The 27,355-nt window shown below is 46.0% G+C and overlaps 1 protein-coding gene across 1 annotated transcript in view; it reads right to left on the reverse strand.

Annotated features, from left to right (window-relative positions):
* Positions 1-277: 277 nt before the first annotated feature.
* Positions 278-27,355, reverse strand: part of LOC145360873 (phospholipid phosphatase 3-like) — a 93,875-nt gene continuing 66,797 nt past the window's right edge. The window contains exons 5-6 of the mRNA XM_080216373.1: positions 11,224-11,400; positions 278-4,831 (exon numbers count right to left, since the gene is read on the reverse strand). Coding sequence (XP_080072499.1) covers positions 4,730-4,831; positions 11,224-11,400 — 279 coding nt within the window. The 3' untranslated portion in view covers positions 278-4,729. The remainder of the gene's footprint in view (positions 4,832-11,223; positions 11,401-27,355) is intronic.

Genomic DNA, 27,355 nt, shown 5'->3' on the forward strand with positions numbered 1-27,355 from the left:
AATAGTTCATACAGAGCTGGCAGGACATGAGGGGATGAATGGACTCCCTCTACACTGTAACCATTCTCAGACTTCTGCATTTGCTTTCACATGAGCCATTTACAGAACATTTGCTTTGTGAGCTTGTTTATGCAAAAACAATAAACTCCCTATATTTGCCAAAAAAAGACTTGATTCTCCAGAAACTGAATTCAACTCATACAAATCAATTAACCTGTACTTGTGTAGAACCCAGCTGAAATACAACGGTCAGTGAAAAAAAGCAATGTAGCTCTCATTAAAATTGAAAAAGAAATTAACTTTTATTTACAATAAAAATTTTTATACACATATACTTTCAGGTTTCTCGCACATTACACTCACAATTTATAATAATATACACCAAAGCCCTCTGGCAAGGCTGTTAAGGTGTTTACAAAAGTTGTCAGATAAAAATATGGGTTATAGCAGCATAGAGAGAAGCAATTCACAATTAGGCCATTTCCACAACATCAGTAGACATCTATAGGATTCAAGATTTGGGTGGGCATTTGCCACAGTGATTTATAAATGAGACAGCCTTTTCATTTCTGGGTCCCTTGTTCAAACTCAGCTGGGACTGGTGGTCCCCTCTCTGGGTTGGAAGGGCACCAAGCACAATAATTTGATTGAAAATTTGTCCTCAGTGTGTTGTCGCTGGAACTCAAACTTTCCATGAATGCACTGGAGTTAAGTACTGAATGTTACACTTGAGGCGGGATGTTCGATAAGCCGCACAAAGGGAAGTATTCCTCCTGTCGCTGTGTGAGGGCCATGGAAACCATCGTGCCAATTGTAACACTTTGATGTTTGTCAGACCTAACACGAATTGGAAAGCAGTGACCACATTTCAAAAGGGATCCAGTGGATTTAAAACATTTTGGGATACGCCCCAAGAATAAGATGCCAAAAGAAGGCAATTTAACTTTTCTTCACTGGGGCGTAGATGTTGACAGCAGAACAGATGCATAATGATGTTATACCAAATGGCCCAAATCTATTTTAACAAATACTTAATCCCTATTCACGCAGCTGTAGAAACTGCAGCTGGGATCAACACTTGGAGTAGAAAACAGAATGTTTCAAATACAATTTGAATTTTATTCCCAGTTTTTTTGTTTAAGTTGGAAGTTTATTTATTAGTGTCAAAGACAGGCTTACATTAACACTGCAATGAAGTAACTGAAAAATCCCCTAGTCGCCACATTCTGGCTCCTGTCTGGGTACACTGAGGGAGAACTTAGCACGGCCAATCCACCGAACCAGCACGTCTTTGGTAGTGTGGGAGGAAACTGGAGTACCCGGAGAAAACCCACACAGATACAGGGAGAATGTGCAGATTCCGCACAGACAGTGACACAAGCTGGAAACTGAACCTGGATCCCTGGCGCTATGAGGCAGCAGCGCTATCCACTGTGCAGCCCTGCGTCTCCTACTCAGTTGGGAAGGAGATCCTCGCCTTGGTCGCTGCCTGTGTGGAGTTTGCATATTCTCCTCGTGTCTGCATGGGTTTCCTCCGGGTGCTCCGGTTTCTTCTCACAGTCCAAAGATGTGCGGGTTAAGTGGATTGGCCATGTTAAATTGCCCCTTTGTGTCAGGGGGACCAGCTGGGGTAAATGCAAAGGGTTATAGGGATAGAGCCTGGATGGGATTGTGGTCAGTGCAGACTCGATGGGCTGAATTATCTTCTTCTGCACTCTAGGATCCTATGATTGTGTAGGATCCTATTTTGCCACAGCACCCCATCCCCCTCCCTTCAATGCCAAGTTTTACCCAGGCACTCTTCCAAGTTCAGCCTTCCGCAGAAGAAAATGTCACTTTGTCCTTGAGAGCTGCTGTGCAACAGGGCATGTGACATGAATAGAAATTTCCTGGAGGTTTGGAATATTCCAAATCCTCCACTTAACACTAGATTAAGCTCAGTAACAGTAAGGTATTGTGTAACACTCTCAACATACAGGCAGCAAAATTACACCCAGTTAACAGCAACACAACACAGGCTAATGCTGGCGTCCAGTGCTATTGCACCAATGATGTTTCACATTCCAATGTGGTATTTCTGAAATAACACACTGTGGCCAATCCCAAGTGAGGACCTAATGAATCTCTCAGAGGCAAGTGGTTTAATGGCATTTGGTTCAGGCAAATATCTCAGGGAAGGGTAACAACTCACATGGAGTAAACAGTATACTCAAGCATCCATAGTTAAGGGTGGAATAGAACGGACAAGTTAAACAAATCTAGCAAGCATTCAACTCAGCATTACATACTTCTATTAAAAAGTAAAATGCTAAACTATTGGGATTAAAATATGGATCTCAATTTTATTTTTGACTTGAATAAATAACAGTGAAATCGAACTGACAATATTCCAATTAGCCAACTTTCTGGTCAGCCGCCAGAATAGACCCATGCCCAACAGTCATTTCTTAAAAATCATTCATGGGACATGGGCATCGTTGGTTGGCCAGCATTTATTGCCCGTCCCTACTTACCCTCCCTCAAGAAGGTGGTAGTGAGCTGCCTTCTTGACAACCAAGTGGTTTGTTAGGCCATTTCTGAGGGCAGTTGAGAGTCAACCACATTGCTATGGGTCTGGAGTCACAGGTAGGCCAGACCGGGTAAGGATGGCAGATTTCCTTCCCTAAAGGACATTAATGAACCAGATGGTTTTTCCGACAATCAACAATGGTTTCACAGTCATTAGTAAATTCTTAAATCCTGATCTGATTTTCAAATTCCATTCTCTGCCATGATGGGATTTGAACCCGGGTCCCCAGAACATTAGCTGAGATTAATAGTCTAGTGATAATACAACTAGGCTGTCATGGTTATAAAGATTCAGTAGCTGCTAGCTGTCTTCAGCTTGACCCTGCCCAGTTCCAGGCTGCAATCTCTCTGCCCACTCCTCTCTGTGCCCTTAGCTGAATTCCTATTGCTGACAATGTCTCCCATTTTAGCCGCTAACTCCTTCGTCTCACATTAACCACCCGATTCCCATTCCTCAGTTGCCCATCTTTTCATATTACATAGTAGACAAGATTGGATTCTCTACTGCTCCCTTGCACGGATTGTCAATTCTTTGGGGTGAGATGAGATCATGTGGCTCAGTTCATTCAGGCCGAAATCACTGGATTAAGAATTTTTAACCCCAAAATGTTACAAACAGGTCAGCCAAATGCATATAGAATGGAACAGTCTGGAACTCAATGTGAAGTTGTATCAGGCCCCCTGCCCTTGAGCATTTGATTTGCTTTCTGCCAGAACAGAAGTGTTCCCCCCACCCCCATCCCCCAACAGGCCACGTCACATGAAAAGTAGATACTTCTCAAGGGTGTAAATCACTTTCTGCTTAATGCCCGCTCACTGATACGGGACTTTCAACTCACTCGAGTTCCCTCCATGTCTACTCTGTACATTGCATACAACATTCCATAGCATTGCTTAATATCAGCCTCCCACTGTGTCTTTAGTTCTCCCCTTCCTGCCATTGGAGGTGACTGGTTTGAATCTGTTCAAGCCTAGCTCATTTTGCCTCTGGGCAGCCTACTCAATGAATCTGCTCGATGGTTTATTTCAACCCGTTTTTGTTCCTTTTTCCCAGTCAGTTTACATACTCCTTTAGGGCATTTACATCTCGACTGATGCCTCCAGGGATAGAATCATCACTCTCTTCAATGTTCCTCAACCTTTCCTTCTGTCTAATGTCACGTTTTTCCCCATAAGATCTTCCAACATCATTGGTTATCGACCGAGCTTTTTACTGTGTTTTTAAAAAGCTTGGAAATAGAATTATTTTCTTTGCCACTCACTTGCTCAATTGAGTAACATTTCAGTTCTAGACTCCAAGAGCGCACAAGATCCATTAGTGAAATATGTCATCCAGCTAACTCCAGCCCGTGGTTTAAGTTCCATTAGTTATGGATATAATAGAAGTAGGTAATTATTCTGGAAAGAGATTAGCTTGTTTTATCTGTATACTGAATAACTGGTAAATATCTTAACTGTAGATTCTTCAGTCACAATGATACACTCACAAAAAAGGCTCAGCATAATCTGTGACCCAAAATATTAATCACTCATTAAAAATATAGAATACATTGTTGCTCACAGCATTAAGTGTGTGTGTGAGTGAGAGTGTGTGTGCGTGTGAGTGTGCGTGTATGTATTCAGTGTGTGCTTATGCAATGTGTATGCGCACGGTATGTGTGTGTGCATGCATTGAATGTGTATGTGGTGTGTGGGTGTGTGTATGTATGCATGGTGTATGTGCACACAAATGGTGTGTGTGTGTGTGCATGTATGTGTGTGTGTGCATTGTACTAAGTGTCAATTTGGTGCTAATATCTATAGGGTTAGGCACTTGAGGGCTGTCATCTTAGAGAAAATAGAGAAGTTGCGACTATTTAACACATTCAAAATTCATTAGTCACTGGAGTAGAAACTGTAATTGAAAGAAATGCTCAAAGCCATAGGCTATTGAACTACCACGGAAAGTTCTAGATGATGATCACCAAGCTTCCAGTGAACATGGCATCAGGGACTCGCCTGAAGAAAAAAATGAAAATGAAGCCTTGCTTGGAGAATGTTCCGGAGATTAAAAAAGAAATGGAACGTTTTCTTTCAGCACTGCTTTCTTAATACGCTCCTGGCCCAGGATGGTTTGTGCTGGCTCTCCAACATCCTTTTGATATTCTTGGCACTTGTCCTGCTAACACGTTGTGTGATTGGTCTGTATGGAATTGTCTGCACAGTCATTTGATTCTTTTACCGTCTTTCTCTTTGATTTAAACATGTCCGAGATGTGGAACGCCTGAAAGAGAAAGAACATTGCAACCATCACTTTCACTATTCCTGGTTGGATCACCTTTCTCAAACCATCAGTCTCATCCACACAAGAATTGGACTTCAATCAGTCAGGTCAATAAAATGGTGCCATGGTCTCTCCTACAGTTGGCTTACTCCCTGCTGAGTACAGAAGATGCCAAGGCTACAGACCCAGTGCTGGAAAATGGGCCAGATCGAGTAAGAACAGCAGATTCCCTTCCCCAAATGAAATCAGTGAACCAGATGGGGTTTTCCAACAATAACCAATGGTCATCAGTAGATTCTCAATTCCAGACATATTTTTTAACTGAATTCAAATTACACCATCTGCTGTGGCGGGATTTGAACCCATGTCCCCAGAACACTAAATAGAATCCTACAGTACAGAAGGAGGTCATTTGGCCCATAGGGTCTGCACCGACCACAATCCCACCCAGGCCATATCTCCATGATTTACCCAAGCTAGTCCCCCTGATGCTAAGGGGCAATTTAGTATGGCCAATACACCTAACCCGCACATCTTTGGACTGTGGGAGGAAACCAGAGCACCTGGAGGAAACCCATGCAGATACGGGGAGAATGTGCATACTCCGCACAGACAGTGACCCAAGCTTGGAATCGAACTCAGGTCCCTGGAACTGTGAAGCAGCAGTGCTAACCACTGCCGTTGTGCTGCCCAATGTGCCACCCAAGTTAGTTGAGTTTCTGGATTTATAGTCTAGACATAATACCACTGGGCCTCCCCTAATTTATTATTCACGTGTCTTATCTTGTTAAACTATTTGACAATAGCAGCATTACTGCAGAGATGTATTCTACCCACAACTGACATCTGTCATAGAATCCCTACAGTGCAGAAGAAGGCCATTCAGCCCACTGATCCTGTATTGAGAACCAGCCAACCTAGGCCCTAATCCCCATATCCCTACCCCCCTCCCCTGTATTTATCCTGTTAATCCCCTTGACACTAAGTGGCAATTTGGCATGGCTAATCAACCTAACCCATACATCTTTGGAGAGCGGGAGGAAACTGGAGCACCCAGAGGAAACCCACAAAGACACGAGGAGAACATGCAGACTTTACACAGAGGCCAGAGTCAAACATTGAGAGGCAGCAGTGCTAAACACTGTGCCACTCTGTACATTTCTGAGCAGGGTCACTGATACCAATTAGGGTGGAAACCAGCGATGATTCCCAAACCCTAGTTCAGGGGCACTGATGTCTATTTCTGACACACAGCTCTCAGCAGAGACTGTGGATAGAGACTGGAACTTTCCCAGTCTGTGATATTTAGCTGCTAATCTTATGATGCTTAATTATATAATCCTGTCATAGAAAAGTTCAGCCAAATAGACACAATATCACGGATGCTATTAGTTTAATGTACAGACTATGATAGATACTGGGAGCTGCATCCCAACCACTTAGGCCTCACATTGAGATTATTTTTCAGAAAAATTAGTATGGGAAGTTAAAGCGTAACTGAATTATCTAAAGGTTGGTTAAAGTTTCAGTTTTTAATTCTAGGCTATTTCTGGTACAGAATTACATTAAGTAAAATGTTAAGCAAACATTACTGAGAGAGCCCTATGGGAGCAGACTTTGAACAGTCACATTGTTGCCCTCCCCCCCAACAAGCAAAGATCTCATCCCAATCTGCCAGTCACTAATAGCACAACAGATTTGCTGTCCTCAGGAATTGTGACACACCCTGGTGCCATTCCCTAAGCAATGTACCCCAAAATCTGAGTGTTGCAATGAAATGAATATCGCTGATGCTATAGTTAAGAAAGCCCACCAACGCCTCTACTTTCTCAGGAGGCTGAGGAAATTCAGCATATCCACTATGACTCTCACCAACTTTTACAGGTACACCATAGAAAGCAACCTTTTTGGATGCATCACAGCTTGCTGTGGTTCCTGCTCTGACCAAGACCACAAAAAAACTACAAAGGGTCATGAATGAAGCCCAGTCCATCACTCAAACCAGCCTCTCATCCATTGACACTGTCTGCACTTCCCGCTGCCTTGGATAAGCCATAAGCATAATCAAGGACCCCACACACCCCGGACATTCTATCACCTTCTTCCATCAGGAAAAGGATACAAAAGTCAGAGGTCGTGTACCAACTGACTCAAGAACAGCTTCTTCCCTCCTGTCATCAATGGACTCAACTCACATTAAGTTGATCTTTCTCTACACCATAGCTGTAACTGTAACACTACATTCTGCACCCTCTCCTTTCCTTCTTCCCTATGTTCTCTGTGAATGGTATGCTTTGTCTTGTACAGCATGAAGGAAGCAATGCTTTTCACTGTATCCCAATACATGCGACAATAATAAATCAAATCAAATGAAAGAAAATCGGCATTTACCAGTAGAGAATCTTAAAGTATAAATACTGACAATTCTTTTTGATGTAGATAGATACAGGTGGAATTCTCCCCACCCCCCTCACTGGTACGTTTGATGGCAGGTACAGCAGGGGGAGGGGCTGAGAAATCAGTTTCCCGCTGGCATGAATTTACAATGGAACCTTCTGCTAGTACCCACCATGGTGGGTTGATGAACCTCATTCGCCTCCTGTTAATAGGAAGGCCCCGAGCCCCACATGACCAGTTTTGATCTCCTTATTTGAGGAAGGATGTGGTGACACTGGATGCAATTCAGAGGAGGTTCACCAGATTGATTTCGGGGATGAAGGGGGTTCACATGTGAGGACAGATTAAATAGCTTGGGCTTGTACTCACTGGAGTTTAGAAGGATGAGGGGGGATCTGATTGAGGTATATAAAATACTAAAAAGGATTGATAGAGTAAATTTAGACCAAATGTTTCCCTTCGTGGGGCAATTTACGAGGTCACAGGTATAAGTTGAGAGGCGGTAGATTTGAAACTGAGACGAGGGGGAACTACTTCTCGCAGAGGGTGGTGAATTTGTGGAACTCACTGCCCCATAGCGCGGTGGAGTCGGAATCATTGAATGGTTTCAAGAAGGAGGTGGATATATTTCTGATAAAAATGGGAGATGGGGAACAGGTGGGGAGGTGGATTGGAGACGAGGGGAAGATCAGCCATGATCTGATTGAATAGCGGAGCAGGCTCGAAGGGCTGAATTTGCCAACTCCTGATCCTAATTCCTATGTTCCTAATGCCGGATTCTTCGCAGTGCAGGTGTGAAAACACGTTCAGAGAAACATGGCATGCGGCTGTCGGGATTTATCTGAACAATGCTTGGGTTTGCCTCTGGAGTTCCACGTTCCTGACATGGCACTTAGTCTCCGAATAGGAAGCTTCCGCTCACGGTCTCTGCTCCGGAAGACCAGCCCGTTGAAAAGACCCTGAATTCGGTCCACGTGGAGCACTGCTTGACACCAACGCTGGCCTGGAATCTACATTTTTTATGGGTCTGTGAGCCAATTAAACATGAAAATATTGTCCAGCTCCCAACTTCTGCAAAAAAGAATTCACAGCTATTGTGCCAACAGCACTGGAGAATGGATTATTCTCACGTTACCCCACTGACAATAGACACTGATATAATACTGAAACCAATTAACAGTCTTTTATTGTATTGTCCTGACATTACGGAAGGAATTTCGTGGGCGGATGGGGTGAAAATGGAGGTAGGCAGGTGTGTAATTTCATGCCATTGGCCAGCGTGCCAGCTTCCTGGCACCAACCCGAGTTATTTTGGGGAAGACTAGATTGGGAACAGAGTGCCTCCCTAAATTTTCCACTTAGCCTGTGGCTCCCCCATCCTTCTGTCACTCCCCTTTCCCCACACCCCTGCCCTCCCCTGGCTCCACACACTTAGAACCCTGGGAAATGGAGGAAAGACACCTTGTTTATAGGTGGGATTTTCCGTATGCTCCCCCGCCCCCAGCCCCTGCCCTCCTCGCCATGTTCTGCGGCCGCAGACATTCCAGTCCCGCTGCTGTTAGCAACTTTCCCTATAGTTCGCACCCTCTGCTGCTGGGAACCCACAGTGTTTGGGGTGGTGGCGGGGGAGGGGGGGGGGTGGATTTGGCTAGACCTGTTGCCAGGAAAGGCTAGGAAACTTCGGCCTATTTCTTAAATTTCGCCTGTGTTTAAGTTTAAGGTTTAAAAACAATTAATAGTGTCACAAGTAGGCTTCCCTTAACATTGTAATGAAGTTACTGTGAAAATCCCCCAGTCGCCACATTCCAGCACCTGTTCGGGTATACTGAGGGAGAATTTAGCATGGCCAATGCACCCTAACCAGCATGTCTTTCCGACTGTGGGAGGAAATTGGAACATCGGGAGAAACACATGCAGACACAGGGAGAACATGCAGATTCTGTACAGACAGTGACCAAAGCTGGGAATGGAACCCGGATCCCTGGCGCTGTGAGGCAGCAATGCTAACCACTACGCCATCATGGTGCCCAATGTGTGATCTTAACCGATGATGAAAAACTACTCTGCGCACATCTCCCTTAAACTTCCCCCTCCCACTTTGAACATGTGCTTCCTTGTAATTGACACTTCAACCCTGGGGAAAAGGCCCCTGACTATCCCACCCTGTCTGTGCCTCTCGTAATTTTGTAGAGCTCTATCAGGTTTCCCCTCAGCCTCTGTCTTTCCAATGAAAACAATCCTAGTTTATTCAACCTCTAATAGTTAACACCCTCGAGACCAGGCAACATTCTGGTGAACCTTCATTGCACTCTCTCCAAAGCTTCCACATCCTTCTGGTAGTGCGGTGACTAGAACTGCACAGAATATTCCAAATGCGGCCTAACCATGGTTTTATATCGCTGCAACATGATTTCCCAACTCTTGTACTCAATGCCCTGGCTGATGAAGGCAAGCATGCCATGTGCCTTCTTAACCACCTTGGCCAGCTGTGTTGTCACTTTTAGGGAACTGTGGGCCTGCACTCCCAGATCCCTCTGTGTGTTAATGAAACCTCTTTACCAAGGAGGTGGAAGGTAATTGGTGGATCTGGCGCGTGCTGTAAAGAGGAACCCAGCTTCCTAAGTGCGAACTAATTCCTTTCGAGTGTGTTGTGTAAGACTTGTTAAGGGAGATACTGTCGCTGCCAGTTCCAATTCCACCTCCTCTACACTGGTTGCAGCAATATAGTTCCTGAATCAGTCAGGGCATGCAGCGGGGTCAAGTCAGGTTCGTCACGAAACTGGAAAGATTTTCATAACATCTCAAAGTGAAAAAGAGCTCTTCGTAACTGGAAACTATGCGATTTAGAGTCTGCAAAGAATTGAGTCATTGTTATGCAATTGTAAAGTGACAGGCTGTTTAATTTCAATCTATAGTATCGGCACGAACTGGAACCTGCTAACATTCTTTAGATTGTAATATCAGTGTACTCATAGATAGCGCTCACTCCAAATGTTCACCCATGTAGATTTATAAGAGATATTTTTGCTTTGTTGAAAAATATGATGTCTGGCGAATGGTGCACTCTCTTATTCTAATATTTTGTCTTTGACAGAAAGACAAATGAGGAACAAGAAATGTCTTTACGCAGCTGGAAGAGAGTCTGAGTCAAAATCTGTGCAAGTGGAAGTGTCGAATCTCAGTGACAGAAAGTCTCCGCGTGTGCATGTATAACTGAGTGAGAACGTGCGCTTATTGGCATATGTGTGCATGCGCGCTTGTTTGTGTGTGCACACGTGCATGTGTGTATGTGCGCATGCCTGCACGCACACATGTGTGTGTGAGTGTGCACTTGTCTGTGTGTGCACGTGTGTGCATGTATGTGTGTGTGCGCATGCGTGTGTGTGCACACGCTTATCGGTGTGTGCGCATCTGTTTGTGCATGTCTGTGTGTGCACACCCAGATCCCTCTGTGTGTGCCCATGTGTGTGTGTGTGTGCGGGTGTGGGTGTGGGTAGCTAGGGTTGACCTGGGTGTCAGTTTGAGGTTTTTATGAGCACATGTGCTGGAATTCCACTCCTAACACGTGCAAGTTAGGTGGATTGGCCATGTTAAATTGTCCCTTATTATCCAAAGATGTGCAGGTTAGGCTGGTTGGCCATGCTAAATTACCCCTTAGTGTCAGGGGGACCAGCGGGGTAAATATGTGGGGTTACAGGGATAGGGCCTGGGTGGGATTGTTGTCGGTGTAGGCTCGCTGGGCCAAATGGCCTCCTTCTGCACTGTAGGGATTCTATGATTCTATGAAAGGGCCTTAGTAATAGATGAGAGGATTCTGCCCAATGGCTGCCAGAAGCGCATTCAATTGTAAACTCTATCATAAGTTCAACTGGCTAAATTTCCAGCACCACTCACTGAATATCAATTGGTAGGAAGAATCTGGGATAGTAGGCCACTCCTGAGCCCTGCTGCCCATTTAACTCGGTACAATCAGAAAAAGAAATGAGATAACTTACGATCCAATAAGCGATTATTGCTCCTTGTAGGAACCCCACCAGGACATCCGATGGATGATGCCTGTAGTCTGACACACGGGATAGTCCGGTGTATAATGCCATCATGATTAGCAGTGACTGTAGGAGGGGTCTCAGCAACCGAGCCCCTTTCCAGGTAAACCGAGCTTCCAGATAAAACTGCAAAAGAAAAGACAGGTTCTTCTTTAAAGAGTTAGCCTCCGACATTACAGTTTTCCCTGTGTGGATGTCAGCAGTGTCTCCGCTACACATCCCGACACCCGGATCCACCCCCCCCGCCCACCACCCTGGCGTTATTAATCTATCCCCAGAGACCATCTGCAAATATTAGCACACTTCCAGGCATCACCAACACATTCCTCAGATTCTCCTGTCAATATTAATGTACTCTCAGGGACCGTCTACAAATATTAACACTCTCCCCTGTAAATACTGACATCTTGACTGAGGATTTCTGCAAACACTGAAACGCTCTCAGGGGTGCCTGAATAATAAAACGCCCCGGGGCTCCCTGCGAATGGTGCAACACTCCTTGGGGCCTCGCGAAACACATTTCTATTTCTATCTAACATGTGGGGTCCTCCACAATTACTCACACACTCACAGGGGCAGTGGGGGGGTGGGAACCTCCTGCAATCACTGCACGCCTTGGGGCTCTGACAAATACTGACAGTGTCAACATCTCTATCCTACATTATAAAAGGCATGTCAGATACTTCTCCCCTCCAAGTTATAAAGAAAAAGAAATAACGTAATGCTATAAGCAAACAAATACAGAATATATACATGCATACACACGCAATACACACACTACACCATACACACACACACACACACACACACACACACACACACACACACACACACACACACACACGGGTGAAAACTGGTGGATCTGAAGGGGAATCTCTGGGATGGTGCTACCCTGATTTGAAAGCATGTCATTTAGAGGGGGCGCCTCAGTCACCTCACACCGAGGGAGCGCCTCAGTCACCTCACACCGAGGGAACACCTCAGTCACCTCACACCGAGGGAGCACCTCAGTCACCTCACACCGAGGGAATGCCCCCATTACCTCAGACCGAGGGAATGCCCCCATTACCTCAGACCGAGGGAATGTCTCAGTCACCTCAGACCGAGGGAATGCCTCAGTCACCTCAGACCGAGGGAGCGCCTCGGTCACCTCACACCGAGGGAATGCCCCCCATCACCTCACACTGAGGGAATGCCTCAGATTTTCCACATAAATCCCAGAGTGAGCTCAGGCACTGGGGTGCAGGAATCGGAATTGCCATGTTGCGGATAAAATATTAAACTGAGACTCTATTCACCGATCCCAGTTCAAACTGAACTTCTCAGGATAATGGGTTTCACAGACCTCTTGGCCGGGATCCCCCCCTCAACTAGTAACACAGAGGGAAAACACACCGATAGTTTTTCACTGTGTACAAAATGGCTGCTGCAATCAAAGCAGCTTGCAGCAATGAGATAGACTTTCAAATTTATTTTCTCCCTACATCTCCCATCTCTATTAAAGTTTATCTTTTTACTGCCTTTCACAGCAGTTCACTTGCTGGAACTCAATCGCCTGTCCAATGCTGCAAATATCCCTAACCGTTTAAAATATATTACCATCTCCCTGGACTGCAACTCCAAACGGCAAGCCATTTATTCAAATAAATGATCACTGGCATTCCGAATGGAATGTCCAGGCCAACATCTAAAAGCACAACATGTCCCGTACATACGGATCAGAAAATATAAGGAAATCTACATAACTTGAACTGGTGTACGATTTGGAATAGGTTCCAATGAAATCCTCTGCTATTTTAATAAAACCGCTAACTTTTCATACAATCATAGAATCCCTACAGGGCAGAAAGAGGCCATTCGGCCCATTGAGCGTGCAATGACAACAATTCCAGGCCCTATCTCTGTAACCCCACGTATTTATCCTGCTAATCCCCCTGACACTAAAGGGCAAGTTAGCTTGGCCAATCCACCTAACCTTCACATCTTTGTGATACTAAGGGGCAATTCAGCATGGCCAATCCACCTAACCTGCCCATTTTTCGGACTGTGGGGGGAAACCAGAGCACCCGGGGGAAATCCACACAGACACAGGGAGAACGTGCAAACTCCACACAGTCAGCCAAGCTTGGAACTGAATCTGGGTCCCTGGCGCTGTGAGGCAGCGATGCTAACCACTGTGCCGCCCTTTTGCGAGAATATTAGACAACACAAGTGCAAGCAAAGAAACAGTCTAGAATTACAGTGCCGGAACAGAAACTCCTTCTCGGTTTTTTCCCCCTCTTTGGTCTCTGATTTCCTTCTCACCCGAACTCGACCTTCTTTCATCTGCACAAACATTCTGGAGCGAGTTCAGATATCTCTGCCGTGATAAACAGTCTGTGACATGCAAGCCTCACATCAGTCTTGTGTCCTCAGATAATCAGACATGCTTGCTTTCCACTGATCACTCACATAATTACCATTCAAAAATACTTTCACCACCAAATGCATCCCAGAAATGAAAGGTCACACTGGAATAACTCAGGGGAATCTTAAACGTTTTTAACCCAGTAACCAGAGATTTGGAGCAGAATTTCATTCAGGCAACTAAGGCCTGTGGGCTGGAGAGCTAGAGAGAGCCCAGTGTTGATTCCTTTGCAGGGGGGAAGTGGGGGAGGAGGTCCTCCATGTTAAGTGGCGACAGAGATAGTGGGACCTACCCTGGGATCATGGACCCCTGGGGTCAGAAATCCCACCTCTCTCAAGAGCTGTTGGTCAATCACAGGTCAGCAGCTCCTCACTGCTGTCAACGCCAGTGGGATTGGTGGCAGCCATTGTCAACACGCCCACCAGCAACACAGCACCTAAGATTGTTCGTCCGGCAATAAGAATACTCCAGTACCAAGCAAATTAGGAACTAACTTCACAAAGTAAATCAAAGTAAAGGTTTGATAAATAAACTTCATGACACCAGCACATGGGCTATGCTCTGGGCCAACACAAGCTTTCTATAATCCCCATCTGCTTTCCATTTACACTGGGTCAGCTGACCACTGTATTATTTTGCCATTGATTACATTTTTTTTTTATTAATGTCACAAGTAGGCTTTCATTAACACTGCAATGAAGTTATTGTGAAAATCCCCTAGTCGCCACACTCTGGCGTTTGTTCGGTTACACTGGGGAAGAATTTAGCATGGCCGGTCCACCTAGCCTGCATGTTTTTTGGACTGTGGGAGGAAACCAGAGCACTCGGAGAAAACCCATGCAGACATGGGGAGAATGTGCAGATCTGAAAGATGTACAGGCTAGGTGCATTGGCAGTGCTAAATTCTCCCTCAATGTACCCAAACAGGCACCAGAGTGTGGGAACCGAGGGATTTTCACAGTAACTTCATTGCAGTGTTAATGTAAACCTACTTGTGACAATAATAAATAAACTTTCAAACGAATGCTCTGCATCCTGTACCTCATCCTGCATCCATCACACATCCACATGCTAACCTATCAAATCCAGAGTAAATAATAAAATTCCTCTCCCTATTTCCTCAGAGTAAAACCTCTGGGTAATTATCACACAATTATGAGCACAACCCCAACAATGGAAACAAATATAGGGCAAATGACACTCGGTTTGTGGAAGGGGCAGACTGGATGGAGTGTATCCCTACACGTACTGAAGTGTCAGCATTAGAGTGAGGCTCAAATCACACTTCAGCGAGTGTCAGAGTTGCGAGAGATAATAAATCAAGAGCCTTCCCAGTGGTAGTTATTGTCGGTGCAGACCCAGTGGGCCAAGGGGCCTTTCCTACATCTATGACTCCAGGATACAGAAAGTGGAATTTTTGAAAACTGAATCCCTACAGTGCAGGAGGCCATTCCGCCCATCCAATCTGCAACAACTCTCTGACAGAGTATCTTACCCAAGCACCCTCCCCTATCCTTGTAACCCCACACGTTTACCGTGGCTAATTACCCTAATCTACACATCTCAGAACACTAAGGGGCAACTTAGCATGGCCAATCCCCCTCACCTGCACATCTTTGGACACTGAGGGCCAATTTAGCAGGGCCACTTCACCTAATCTGCATATCATGGGACATGAAGGGACAATTTAGTATGGCCAATCCATCTAACCCGCACATCTTTGGAGAGTGGAAGGAAACCTGAGCACCCAGAGGAAACCCACACAGACATGGGGGGAATGGGCAGACTCCACATAGACAGTGACCCAAGCCTGGAATTGAACTCAGGTTCCTGGTTCTTTAGTTTAAAGTTTATTCATTAATGTCACAAGTAGGTTTACATTAATATTGCAATGACGTTAATGGGAGAATCCTCTAGTCATCACACTCCGGCGCCTGTTTGGGGACACTGAGAGAGAATTTAACATGGCCAATGCACCCTAACCAGCATGTCTTTCGGACCCAGATCCACACAGACACAGGGAGAATGTACAGACTCCACACAGACAGAGACCCAAGCTGAGAATTGAACCCAGGGGCCTGATGCTGTGAGGCTAACCACTGTGCCACTGTGCTGCCCTGGTTGAGATCAGCATTGAATCAGTGAGACACACAATATAAAGATGATTTGTGGTGTTGTGCTACCGCTGCTGTTCAGAATAGCTGTGAAACTCTGAGTAGCAATTCATTTTTAGCTCCTTGAAGTATTCCAAATTACAATTCTACTCCTTGTGACAGTGGCAGGTGCACTGTGTGGTTGGGGGTTCAGCGAGATAGGAGGGCGGGGATGTTAGTTACTCGTAAGCAGACAGAGACAACGGCTCCCGAGAGAATGTCACGAGGAACATAGTGAACAGCTGCAGACTCCAACTCACATTCCAAACTGGATGAGCAAAGCCACAGAATTGTTACAGGGCAAAAGGAGGCCATTTAGCCCATCCTGTCTGCACTGGCTCTCCAAATGAGCACCTTGACTCAGTGCCATTCGACTGCACATTGCTTCTATTCAACTAATCATCTAATGTTCCCGTGAATGCTTTAATTGAACCTGCCTCCACCACACTTCCAGACAGTGGATACACTGTGTCATCATTGAATCATAGAGTTTCCACAGCGCAGAACAGGCCATTTGTCCCATCAAGTGCACTGACTCTGACAGAATATTTTACTCAGGCCCTCTCCCTATAACACCACACATTTACTGTGGCTTATCCATCTAACATGCACATCTTTGGAGAATGGGAGGAAAGCAGAGCACCCGAAGGAAACTCACAGAGACACAGAGGGAGAATGCACAAACTCCACACAGACAGTCACTCAAGGCTGGAATTGAACCCGGGTCCCTGGCGCTGTGAGGCAGCAGTGATAACCGCTGTGCCACCGTACTGCCCAGATGGTGAAATTTTAATCCAATAAAACGAAATCTGGAATTAAAAGTCTAATGATGACCGTGAAACCATTGTTGATTGTCGGAAAAACTCCATTTGGTTCACTCACGTCCTTTAGGGAAGGAAATCTGCCGTCCTTACCCTGTCTGGCCTACATGTGACTCCAGAGCCACAGCAATGTGGTTGATTCTCAACTGCCCTCTGAAATGGCCTAAGGAGCCACTCAGTTCAAGGGCAATTAGGGATGGGCAATAAATGCTGGTCCAGCGAGCAATAGGTCACATCCCATGAACTAATAAAAAAAAACACGGGCTCACAAGATCATGGAATAAAATCATAGGATCACTACAGTGCAGAAGGGGGCTATTAGGCCTGTCAAGTCTGCACAGACCACAATCCCACCCAGGCCCTATCCCCATAACCCCACATATTTACCCTGCTAATCTCCCTGACACTAAGGGGCAATTTAACATGGCCAATCAGCCTAATGTGCGGGTTAGGACACATCTTTGGACTCAGAAACAGCAAGAGCTCTGTGGGGCAAAGGGTTGAGGTGTGGGTCAAGAAGGTGAGTGGTCAGCAGCAAAAGGCAACAAATCATAGAATAGAATCCCTATGGTGTAGAAAGAGGCCATTCAGCCCATCAAGTCTGTACTGACTCTCTGACAGAGCATCCTGTCCAGGGCCTATCCTCAAAACCCCACTTTCCTCCCTAACCTGCATATCTTGAATGAAAAGGGGCAATTTAGGATGACCAATCCATCTAACCTGCACATCTTTGGACTTTGAAATGGGTAAAAACAAAGCAGAAATCCTTTAGTAAGTAGTTTAGCAGCATTTAGTGTGCAGGGCAATGACTAGATCAAAGCCCACCCAGTGACCGGGATAAAAAATTCCTAGCAGGGTCACAGAGATCCAAATCCATGGGAAGCATGGTTACTGGAATCGTGGCAGCGTGCAGGGAATGCCATCTCAGCAAATGTGCCCGAAATAAAAATGGCGGTGGTGGATTTCAGCCCAGGAGGCGGCCATTTTGTGTCCAGGCCCCAACGCCGTTTTGCGGTTGAACTGCAAACGTTTGCAGTTTTATATACTTTTTTCCCTCATCACCTCTGCCAACAACAGGGTCGTTCAGTGTCAAGTCAGGTCTCTCTCTCTCTCTCCTCCTGGAAACCCAGCACCGCAGGAAGCAGAGTTCTGGCACTGGAGAGCAATACGTGATCGACACTAAGCTTAGCCGACACTTGGAAATCCTGTCATGCCAGCCCCACCCTCGCAATGGCTTCTAAAGAGATGAATTTCTAGCGCCCAGGAGCTTAAGTGTGAAGGAAGGAATGGGCCTGGGAGAGAGCGTGCGCTTTGTTTTAGGAAGGGAAATGCCGCTCTATTTAAAGGGGGAACTCTACCCTATTTTACAAAACGACAAACAGCTTCCTCATGAACACAATTTTCTACCAAGTATTCAGATGGGTGTGCCTGTGCACCGTGGCAAAGTTCAGCCTGAGCATTGTCATTTTCCTTCACGAGAGGTGCGGGGGGAGGGTGTGTTGGCGACAATTTGTCGTCTTCCTGCTTGCTTAATTGCTTCGGGTTTCCCACCGACAGACTTCCCGAGTGAGACGCGCTGAGACAAAATGCACAATCTTGTCCTGTGACCACTGACTGAGCTCTGTTTTGTGTTGGACCAGATCAAAGACAAATGAAGTCAAAAGGTAAAGAAACCCGATTGTTGCCATTGGGTGGACAGATGTCAGAACGACTTGTGGTCAATTCATATCTTAGAATCATAGATCATAGAATCCTTACAGCACAGAAGGAGGCCATTCGGCCCATCAAGTCTGCACTGGGCCTGCTCCCACCCAAGCCCTATCCCCAAAACCCCACATACTTCCCCTGCTAATCCCCCTGACATTAAGAGGCAATTTAGAGTAGCTAACCCGTACATCTTTGCCAACCACATTGCTGTAGCTCAGGAGTCACATGTAGGCCAGACCGGGTAAGGACAGCAGATTTCCTCCTCTAAAGGACATGAGTGAACCAGATGGATTTTTCAGACAATTGACAATGGTTTAATGGGCATCAGTAAACCAACAACAATTCCACCCAAGCCCTATCGCCGTAACCCCACATATTTACCCTGCTAATCTCCCTGACACTAAGGGGCAATTTAGCGTGGCCAATCCACCTAACCAGTACATCTTTGGATTGTGGGAGGAAGCCGGAGCACCCAGAGGAAACCCATGCAGACATGGGGAGAAAGTGCAGACTCCGCACAGACTGTGACCCAAGCCGGGTCCCTGGTGCTGTGAGCCAGAGCGTGTCCAGAACATGCACACACATCCATGTTTGTGAAGGTATTGCCTTGGTTCCAATTTGTTGGAAATTTGGAAACTTTGCATTCAAAGCACTGATGTTATGTTGAGATTTGCACATCACATCCGGCACCAGATACCCACCCCGTTTCCACACCATCCCCCACTCCCTAACACCTTTGTTTCACCTTTGGGGTGGCACGGTGGCACAGTGGTTAGCACTGCTGTCTCACAGCATCAGGGACCCGGGTTTGATTCCCGGCTTGGGTGACTGTGTGGAGTCTGCACATTCTCCCCGTGTCTGCATGGGTTTCCTCCGGGTGCTGCGGTTTCCTCCCACAGTCCAAAGATGTGCCGGTTAGGTTGATTGGCCATGCTAAATTCTCCCTCAGTGTACCCGAACAGGAGTGTGGCGACTAGGGGGTTTTCACAGTAACTTCATTGCAGTGTTAATGTAAGCCTACTTACGACCCTAATAAATAAACTTTAAAAAACCTATGTGAAGGCACTGCCTTGGTTCCAATTTGTTGAACATTTGGCAGCTTTTGCGTTCAAACCACTGATGATTTTTGCACATCGTATCTGGCACCCATACACCCTTCCCCATACCCCCTCCACCCCTCTCTCCCTAATGCCTTTGCTTTGTGCTTCTCTTCCGCTTGGCTTCCTGTCAGGAAATTGCAAGTTTCCACAGGAAGGATTGGCCAATATCAAAATTCCATTTTTCCCCAAATTCCAGGCCTTCAAATGGATTTTCTGTCCCTCTCAGGCAGATACTGGGTGGGATTTTGTGGCCTCATTGGTCCCTAAACCGTAATATCCTGCCCGAGGTCAAGAGAGCTTCCCATTATCCGCCCCTCACCCGGTCCAATTCCCACGGCGGGGCAGGACAGTAAAATTCCACGGCCTGTAAACCTTTGGGGCGATTAAAAGGCTTTAAAGTGTGGAGTCACTGTTTATAATGTGGGGAATTAAAGCTGCCAGTGTGCGCACAGCAAGTTCCAATAAATAGCAATGAGATAAACGACCAGGTAATCTCTTTTGAACGATGAAACTCCAAGAAGGAGAATCCTAGAAAGTTTGCGGCACAGAGGGAGACAGGCCACTTGGTCCATCTGCGCCGGTCTACCTGCCAACATTTAGTCCGTAACAATGTAGGTTACGACAGTTGAGAGGCACATCCTGATACCTCGGTAATCTAAATAAGCAGAAATAGCGAGGAAGTGATGACGAATATGAGAATTGTGTGAGAGCTGGGAGAAGTAGGAAGTCACTTTACTGGAAAATGCAAATTTCAATGAAATTAAAAGGAAGTTAGCTCAAATAAATTTGGAAAAGAACAGGTAACAATACCCAACGTGTGAAGATCGTATGCTTAACGCAGTATCACATTTTATACTGCGAAGGAATACTGATGATTGAGGCTTTCTGTCTCCACTGCCCTTTGAGGCAGCGAGTCCCAGACCCTAACAACCGTCTGAGTGAACTTCTTTCCCCCTCATTTCTCTCTCTACCAACACTTTCAATTGATGCCCCCTAGTCACTGCTCTATCTGCTGAAGTTAATTTGTCCTTCCTACACAATTTTGCACATAGAATTCCTACAAGTGCAGAAGGCGGCCATTCGCCTCATCAAGGCTGTGCCAGCAGCATTCCCACCCAAGCTCTAAATCTGTAACCCCACGTTAACCTACCTAACTTGCACATCTTTGATAACTAAGGGGCAATTTAGCAGGGCCAATCCATCTAACCTGCACATCTTTGGTCAGTAAGTAGTCTCACAACACCAGGTTAAGGTCCAACAGGTTTATTTGGTAGCACGAGCTTTCGAAGTTGGGTTCACAAACAGGGCACCTATAGACACAGACTCAATTACAAGATAATGGTTGGAATGCGAGTCTTAAAATATAATCAAGTCTTTACAAATGCAGACAATGTGAGTGGAGAGAGGGTTAAGCACAAGTTAAAGAGGTGTGAATTGTCTCCAGCCGGGACAATTCGTGAGATTTTGCAAGCCCAGGCAAGTTGTGGGGGTTACAGATAGTGTGACATGAACCCAAGATCCTCATGTGTGTGGAACTTGGCTATCAGTTTCTGCTTAGCGATACTGCGTTGTTGTGTGTCATGAAGGCCGCCTTGGAGAACGCTTAGTCAAAGATCAGCAGCTGAATGCCCGTGACTGCTGAAGTGTTCCCCAAGAAGAGAACACTCCTGCCTGGTGATTGTCATGCAATGTCCATTCATCCATTGTCGTAGTGTCTGCATGGTCTCGCCAATGTACCATGCTTCGGATCATCCTTTCCTACAGCGTATCAGATAGACATCGTTGGCCGAGTCACAAGAGTATGTACCGTGTACCGGGTAGCTGGTGTTCTCACGTGAGATGATAGCATCCATGTCAATGATCCAGCACGTCTTGCAGAGGTTGCTGTGTCAGGGTTGTGTGGTGCTGTGGTCACTGTTCTCCTGAAGGCTGGGTAGTTTGCTGCGTACAATGGTCTGGTTGAGGTTGTGAGGTTGTTTGAAGACAAGAAGTGGGGGTGTAGGGATGGCCCTGGCGAGATATTCGTCTTCATTGATGACATGTTGAAGGCTCGGGAGAAGAAGTTGTAGCTTCTCTGCTCCGGGCAAGTACTGGACGATGAAGGGTACTCTGTCTACTGTGTCCCCTGTTTGTTTTCCGAGGAGGTCGGTGCTGTTTTTCACTGTGGCGCGTCGGAACTGTTGATCGATGAGTCGAGCACCATATCCTGTTCTATCATTGTCTATCTGATAGGCTGTAGGAAAGGATGTCTCAAGGCATGGTACATTGGTGAGACCGTGCAGGCGCTACGACAACCAATGAATGAACACCATTCGACAATCACCAGGCAGGAGTGTTCCCTTCCTGTCGGGGAAACACTTCAGCAGTCAAGGGCATTCAGTCTCTGATCTTTGGGTAAGTGTTCTCCAAGGTGGCCTTCACGACACAGGACAACTCAGAATCGCTGAGCCAAGTTGCCCACACATGAGGATGGCCTCAACCGGGATCTTGGGTTCATGTCACACTATCTGTAACCCCCACGACTTGCCTGGGCTTGCAAAATCTCACTAACTGTCCTGGTTGGAGACAAAACACTTTTAAAGAGAAGTGCTCTCTTCAGTCATATTGTCTGCACCTATAAAAACTTGATTACATGTTATGACTCACATTCCAACCATTATCTTGTAATTGAGTTTATGTCTATATATGCCCTGCTTATGAACTGAACTCTTCACTTACCTGATGAAGCAGCAACACTCCGAAAGCTCGTGCCACCAATTAAACTTGTTGGACTTTAACCTGGTGTTGTGAGGTTACTTACTGTGCCAACCCAAGTCCAATGCTGGCATCATCTTTGGTCACTACGGGGCAATTTAGCATGGCCAATCCACCTAACCTACACATCCTTGGGCACTAAGGGACAATTTAGCATGACCAATCCATCTAACCTGCACATCTTTGGACACTAAGGGGCTATTAGCATGGCCAGCTAATCCGCATGTCTTTTGGACTATGGGAGGAAACTGGAGCACCCAAAGGAAACCCACGCAGACATGGGGAGAACGTGCAAACTCCACACAGACAGTGACCAAAGGCCGGAATTGAACCCGGGTCCCTGGCGCTGTGAGGCAGCAGTGCTAACCACTGTGTCACTGTGCTGCTCCCATATTGGTCAGGACATCAGAAAGGCCCTTCAAAACATTCATCTGCAAGAGCAATAAGGACCTGAATTTGTATTTCCTCTGACAGTGCAGCCTTCCTTCAGCGCTGCACCAGATTATTTGTCTGGATTACTTACTCAAGCCTCGAGTCCAGGACTCGAACCCACAATCTTCTAACTCAAGAGATGAGAGCTCCCACAGCTTTCACCTCTACAGCAAGTCGCCTTCCTTCGGGGCAGCAGTAAACAAAGTGAGGAGCATGTAGAAACTGCCGGAATCGTACCCAAACAGGATGGCCACACTGTTTATATCGAGGCCAGAGTGCTGTGGACAGTCTTGAATCACATTGGCATTAGGTCAACATGGAGAAGGTGGGGGATGAGCCACAAGGCTGGCGTAGTGCCAGGGTTTGTGACTGACCATCCTTGTGAGGAGTTGGAAAAGCTGACACGAGGTCATGAACTTTGATCTGGATGAGATAAAATTAGTCATTAGGCTTTTGTAAGGGAGCAGAGATTTGGCAGAGGGGGTCATGGACTGAAAGGTTCAAACTGGAACTCTGCCCTGTCAGAATTGCTTTTGGATTAAATACAGGATAGCTAATGGCAGGAGTGGTATAAAAATGGTAAGAAACTCCACACATCGATGTCCTGGAAACAGTTGGTGAGTGGTAGATAGACAGAAAGAGGGAGAGACCAGGGAGAGAAACACAGATTGACAGAGACAGAGAGCGAGAGAGGGAGAGAGAGAGAGAGAGATAGAGACAGAGAAACACAGAGAGAGAAAGAGAGAGACAGAGAGAGAGACAAAGGGCAAGAGAGACAGAGAGATGGACAGAGGGACAGAGAGAGTGAGGGAGAGAGGGACAGAGAGACAGAAACAGAATGAGACAGAGAGAAAAAAAACAAAGAGCGAGAAAGAAACAGAGCAAAGGAGAGAAACAGAAAGAGATTGAGAGTGAGAGACAGGGGGAGCGAGTGACAGAGAGTGCGAGTGACAGACAGCATGTGAGACAAAGAGTGACGAGCGAGAGAAAAGGGAAGAATATATCAGTAAGTGATTGGGGACAGGATCTTGTAAATCAGAGATTCTTGATCTTTATGCTTCTAAGTACCCCCCCCACCCACCCCCCCACTCCCAGTATGTTAATAAAAATTCCTCAGAACTTGACATTTGCTCAGTATAAAAATGTGGAAGATATATTTATTACTCTTTTATGTAAGCCGGAAGTTAAATAGGGCCAAAACTCTCAGCATTTGAAAAGGCAGAGGCAGCATGCCTAACCAGCCTGATATAAATCTATTTGATCAGGAAACAGTGTGGAAAACAAGCACCCTGGCACCAACAACTGAGCGGAAAGCACCACTTGGCTTTTTGGCATTGCCCCATTGCTGTTGGGAGAGGGTATGGAGGGATTGTGGACAATCCAGCGTGGCCCACATTTAACAATATCCCAGCCTTCCAACAGACAACATTAGACATTCCATTGTCATACCATTGCCTCACAAAATGGCACACATTCAGATTGGTCTCTCCACAGGGAGAGAGAGTCAGGCCTTTCATCCCCTCCTCCCTTTTCCTCCAGCCTTGAATAAAAGTCAGTGACTTATGAACAAGATAGAACAGAGGGAATGCAGGATGACATCACATCATTTATCCCAAGTTCTGCGGGGTGGTATAACTCCCAATTGCCCTTTGAGAGCCATTTGCTTAACTAGTGTAGCACATTAATACAACCTTGCCAAATACAACCTTGAGCTTTAGCACTTTGCTCAGCATGGAACAGAGAGTCAGAATTAATGACATTTCTGTGTTTTTACAATGTGATGTTTGAGAGTGGAGTTTGGATGTCTCCATAAGCTATGTATGTACCATGCACCCTTCAAAGGCTTAGTATATTAGAAGTATTGAGGGATCTTGGGATTCAAATCCAAAGTTCCCTGAAAGTGATCGCATAAGTAGACAGAGTGGCGAAGAAGGCTTGCTTTTATTGGTCGGAGCATTGAGTACAAAAGTTATGTTGCAGCCTTATAAAACTTTGATCAGGCTACACTTAAGAGTATTGATTTCAATTCTGGTTGCCGCATTACGGCAAGGATGTGGAGGCTTTGGAGAGGGTGCAGAAGATGTTTACCAGGATGCTGCCTGGATTACAGGGTATGAGCTATAAGGAGCAGCTGGACAAACTAGGGTTGTTTTCTCTGGAGCGGCGGAGACTGAGGGGAGACCTGATAGAAGTCCCTAAAATCATGAGAGGCATTGATAGGGTTGACAGTCAGAATCTTTTCCCCAGAGTTGAAATGTCTAATACTAGGGGGTACGTACTTAAGGTGAGAGGGGAAGGAGGTGCGAGGGACAAGTTTTTTTACACAGATAGTGGTAGGTATCTGGAACATGCTGCCAGGGACGATGGTGGAGGCAGATACAATAGGGGCATTTAAGGGGCTTTTAGATAAGCACATGAATATGCAACGAACAGAGGGATATAGACCAAAGGCAGGCAGGAGGAATTAGCTTTATTTGGTATCATATTTGGCACAACATCGTGGGCTGAAGGGCCTGTTCCTGTGCTGTACTGTTCTATATTCTATTCGGAGATTTGGGGAACATTCCAGAACTGACAATAGGTCAGCATTTGATAACAATCATGAAAAGAGACAGGTGATGCATTACAAAGAATATTTAGTCAATTCTTTCCCATAAAACGAATTGCCTGCAAGTAGGATTGACTGGAACTGATTGGAGGCTGCAAGCAGACAGGAAATGGGGGAGAGGAGAGACAAATGTTTCTGTATTGCAGCATTGAAGACCATCAGAGTGCGTGGGCTAAAGAGTGGGCTGGGTCTGAAGTGGAACATTACATTCATCAGAATCATATCAAGTGGCAGTCGTCTGCATCAAACATCGCGAGGCTGAAAATGTGTCACTTTACAGAGTTCCCTACCTCACAGAGGGGCTGACTCACTTTTTCCCAGTAACTGTATTAAACAGGAACAAACAAACAGGCATTGCCCACGTGTGAACTCACTTTGTATACAATCAGTCACACATAAGTGAGCGCCACCTCTTTCTCCTTCTATCAGACCTACTTCTTTGACCACATTAGAGTGGCACAGTGATTAGCACTGCTGCCTCACAGCAGCAGGGACCCGGGTTCAATTCCAGTCTTGGATCACTGTCTATGTGGAGCCTGCACATTCTCCCCATGTCTGTGTGGGTTTCCTCCGGGTACTCCAGTTTCCTCTGAGTCCAAAAGACATGTTGGTTAGGTGCATTGGCCATGTTAAGTTCTCCCTCAGCGTACCTGAACAGGCGTGGACAGGAGTGTGGCGACTAGAGGATTCTCACAGTAACTTCAATGCAGTGTTAATGTAAGCTTACTTGTGACACTTGTGGCAGCTGAGAGTCAACCACATTTACTGTGGCTCTGGAGTCACATGCAGGCCAGACCAGGTAAGGATGGCAGATTTCCTTCCCTAAAGGACATTGGTGGACCAGATGAATTTTTCCGAAAGTCGACAGTAGTTCCAGATTTTTTTTATTGAATTCAAATTCCACCATCTGCCATGGCGGGATTCGAACCCAGGTCCCCAGAACATTAGCTCAGTTTCTGGATTAATAGTCTAGTGATGACACCACTAGACTAACCTGGAGGCCCGGATTAAAGCTCCTCAGATATGAGTTTGAATCCCAATCCCAAAGTAACTGGTGGGAAATGTTTGTCTGGGTAACTGCGATCACAAAACTGCGAGATTGTTGTTAAAAAAAATCTGATTCGCGAATGCTGGTCAGAGAAGGAATCTGCCACCCTTACCCGGTCTGGCCTACATTGGTGATCTGATGACGCTGGAATGAATTTGGAGTTGGGGATGGGTAACTGTACTAGCCTTCACACTCAACGTAATGAAGTAGAAATGGTCGAAGAGTTTCAAGTTTCTAGGTGTTCAAATCATCTACAGCCTGTCCTGGTCCCCCCATGCTGGTACCATAGTTACGAAAGCCCACCAACATCTCTACTTTCTCAGGAGGTTAAGGAAATTTGACATGTCTGCTACAACTCTCAACAATTTTTACAGATGCACCATAGAAAGCATCCTTTCCAGATGTATCACCATTTGGTATGGGGTCTTGCTCTGCCCAAGACTGCATGAATCTACAAAGGGTTGTGAACGTAGCCCAGTCCATCATGCAAACCAGCCTCCCACCCATTGACTCTGTCTACATTTCCCACTGCCTCGGAAAAGCAGCGGCATAATCAAGGACCCCACGCACCCCGGACATTCTCTCTTCCACCTTCTTCCGTCAGGATAAAGATACAACAGCCTGAGGTAACAAACCAACCAACTGAAGAACAGCTTCTTTCCTGCTGCCATCAGATTTTTGAATGAAACCTATGTTGCATTAAATGATCTTTCTCTACATCCTATGACTGTAACACGACATTCTGCGCCCTCTCCTTTCCTTGTCTCCTATGTACTCTCGATGTGGAGATGCCGGTGTTGGACTGGGTTGGGCACAGTAAGAAGTCTCTCAACAGGTTAAAGTCCAACAGGTTTACATGGTAGCGCGAGCTTTCAGAGCATCGCTCCTTCACTCACTTGATGAAGGAGCAGCGCTCTGAAACCTCATGCTACCAAATAAATCTGATGGACTTTAACCTGGTGTTGTGAGATTTCTTCCTATGTACTCTATGAATGATATGTTTTGTTTGTATAGCGCGCAAGAAACAATACTTTTCACTGTCTCCCAATAC

Source organism: Carcharhinus amblyrhynchos, chromosome 33 (assembly GCF_965287045.1).
Source record: "Carcharhinus amblyrhynchos chromosome 33, sCarAmb.v2.hapA, whole genome shotgun sequence".
Taxonomy (NCBI): domain Eukaryota; kingdom Metazoa; phylum Chordata; class Chondrichthyes; order Carcharhiniformes; family Carcharhinidae; genus Carcharhinus; species Carcharhinus amblyrhynchos.